Genomic DNA, 3293 nt, shown 5'->3' on the forward strand with positions numbered 1-3293 from the left:
ATATATATATATATAATATAATGTAAATAAATTCATATTTCACTGTATAGCATGTTAACTAGGAGTACTGGCACTACACTCATATGTGTAAAAAGGCAAAAAGAGTTTGGTTTCCACAACACAACATGGCATATCAGGGCAAAGAAGATTGCCTCCACAGTCTTTTCACAACTATACTCTCTAATAGAAACTTCCCTCATTTTCATTGTAGCACTACAACGAATCCTCGAAAATGAAGGCTCTATAAGAAGGAGTGAGGGAGCCAGATTAAGACAAAATTGAGAGAAAAGAAAAGAGAAGGGGAGTACAAAAATGTTTTTCATAAAAAAAAGTGTTTGTGTACTTTTATGCTTTCCAAATGTTTATGAAAGCATTTAGTTCTTTTACAAGGTATTTAAGCAAGTAGCTTCACAGCATCAGATCCATGGAAGCTTCGAGCTCCACCGCATCGAGGATCAGTCAATCAACAACAATGACTCTCACCATAATGAAGGATATCAATATCGCAACTCCTCTGAAATTTTTGATGTGACACGTCAAAACCATCTCTGTAACACCACTGCAATTTGACAACTATCAAGTGTAGAAAGAACAAATATACAAATTATTTATGGCAAATGGCTTTGAGGATTTTTTTTTTTCAAAAAACACAAGAATTTTTTCTAGTCAAATGAATTTGGAGTTCTTGAGGAAAACCAAGAGTTCTAGTTGTGGCAAGTAATTGATCAAAACTTTATAACTGCAATCTTATCAACAATATCAACTTCCATACTACCATATGTTCTACACCTCCAAAGTACTAGCCAAATTTGGACAAACATGGAAAGGCGTTTTTAATCAGCTAACAGGTCTCGAGTCATCTAGTTGAAAAACGAGCCACACAACATTACCATGGGAGCAACATCACGTCACAATATCTAGCTCAAATTAAAACAATAATTGATAACATTGGTTCTACATGTTCAACAATTAACTATGAGGATATCATACTTTACACTTTGAATGGGCTACCTCAACAATATCAAGGAGTCATACGTCCACAACTGAATCCAATCAAGTCGGAGGACTTTTATTCTCTGCTTCATAGTGAGGAATCAAATCTGACAAATGAAACCACAAAACAAAAACTCATCACAACACTTTTCACGCCCAAACAAAAAACCCAAATAAACCAAAACCAGTTTTTTGCATCAAATTTTTATGTAACGTGTGTAGGATATCCACTTGAACTCAGGATGACTCAATGTCCACTGGTACCATCCTAAAGTTCAAGATATCCATTTGGACCTCCTGATATGTGTCATAAGTACTGAATCAGAATTGATATCGATTTTTTTCCTACTTGGATAAATTCACTGTGAGATGGGGTCGTCTCCGGCTCGACAAATGTTTAACACTTGTCTCGATGTTTAAAGACCTTACCACATCAATCCCTACTCATTTAAGGCCAATTGGAGTTGGAGTCACAAGACTCGCCTGCGGGCACTGCCGGGTAAGAATTAGGATTTTCAGACCACTTTGCATCGCAAATGGATGATCGCTATTTTGAGGGGTTATTCTGGTGTTACGACGTGCCCTTCGGCCTTGCTCGATCGCTAGAGATCAAATTACATCCATTCAAGACCTTTCGAGGCCAAAGGAACTCGGATGAGACCTCCGTCGCACTTCGAGTTCCTAACACTAATTTTGATTTGGCATGGTCACGTCCAATTATGATGTGGTCGCGCCAAAATGACCCATTTATGCACTCAAGATAGAGAGCACAATATAATTATGCCAATAATGTGACATAGCCACGACAGGACACTGGTATAACCACATAAGTTTCAGGCATATTCACTCTGGGCTTCGGAAAATGAGGGCTTAAGCCCTTTTGGCTTGACATGACTGCACCCAGTTTGGGCATGTTCACACAAAGCCAACAACTTTCCTAGCTAAAAATTGTTGACTTTTTTGACTTCTCACTTATTGGTTGCTAGCCCTTTGGCCATGATGGATTTAAAGGGTCAAATAAGGATGCAACATGTGGCATCAACCTCCCAAATGGTCATGCACACCATGCCATGTGGATAGTGGCCATAAATTGATGTTTGGGAGAGAATTTTCTCTCCCATTTGCAGATTATAGGCATACACCTTGAGTACCACCATGAGCATGCCCAGAATACACCTCAAGTGCACATGAAGTATACTCGGAGTATACCTAGAGTACACCCATCCACATATACAAATCACTTGCATGTAATTTTTTTTTTTTTTGAAGAGACACCAATGGTTACACTCCAAGATTCTTTGTTAAAGCTAGGAAATTTCCTTTTTTGGATTGTATGTATAAATAGAATATTTTGAGGCTAAAGCCAAGATTCATTGTTAAAGCTCCTCACCAACAACCTTACAGGCCGTGCTAGACCAGGCAGAGAAATAACAATGGAATAACTTGGAAATTTCCTTTTTAGGATTGTATGTATAAATAGAATATTTTGAGGCTAAATTATGCAAATAATGATGTTTTGGTGATATTTATGTAAATTCCCTCATATTTACAAACCACATCATCAGATCGACGGCTGTGAGAAGGGGCGGCGCGTGACTGCTCGAATTCAACTATCAAATTCGATGCCTATACTGCTCTCGACCCCGCCCGCCGCCGCAATCGCCATCTCCACCACCTCCGCCGCCTCATCTGTCTCAAAAATCCGACATCTCTACTGCTCTCAAAGCCGCCGTCTTCACTTCCGTCGTATAGTTAGTCCTCCTTCGCCTCAGCTCATCTCCTCCTTCTTTCTCGTTCCATTACTTCTTTCGAATCCACTTAATTTCACTGCCTTGTGTTCGTCCAGAACGGCGCTTTCTTATCTCGCGTTCGCACGCCTTTATCTTTCGCGTGGAGAGGAATAATAAGCCCAATGGCGACGGCCGAATCCGATACTCAGGCTCAGACGCAGAGTTCCATCATTTCAACTGGTGAGAACTCTGATTCCTTACCCCCATGCCTTAATTGTGAGAGAAAGATCTGTATTTGATGGTAAAGTTGTTATCTTTATGGCTCATTAGATTTTGTTTTTCGTAGCTCGCAAGCAGGCATTGATATCTCTTTCGGACAAGAAAGACCTCGATTTGCTTGGAAGAGGGCTACAAGAACTTGGGTGAGCTGGTTTTTTACGGTTGGTATTGTAACTATTGCTCATTGGAATAGGGGTGTGATAACTAAAAGAAGTTGAAGTGAGGTTATTTGGTTGATTGGGTTTGGTTTTAAAATAAAGATCAGTTTTTAGTTTTAAAATTTTGAATATT

At 39.4% G+C, this 3293-nt stretch overlaps 1 protein-coding gene across 1 annotated transcript; it reads left to right on the forward strand.

Moving 5' to 3' along the window:
- The first annotated feature begins 2542 nt into the window (after positions 1-2542).
- LOC110036830 lies at positions 2543-3149 on the forward strand. Its single transcript, XM_020741365.1, has 3 exons — positions 2543-2744; positions 2840-2963; positions 3070-3149. The coding sequence occupies exons 1-3, from the start codon at positions 2616-2618 to the stop codon at positions 3147-3149; spliced, it is 333 nt and encodes a 110-aa protein (XP_020597024.1). The 5' UTR covers positions 2543-2615.
- Positions 3150-3293: the final 144 nt, after the last annotated feature.

The sequence above is a fragment of the Phalaenopsis equestris genome, unplaced genomic scaffold, assembly GCF_001263595.1.
Source record: "Phalaenopsis equestris unplaced genomic scaffold, ASM126359v1 Scaffold211401, whole genome shotgun sequence".
Taxonomy (NCBI): domain Eukaryota; kingdom Viridiplantae; phylum Streptophyta; class Magnoliopsida; order Asparagales; family Orchidaceae; genus Phalaenopsis; species Phalaenopsis equestris.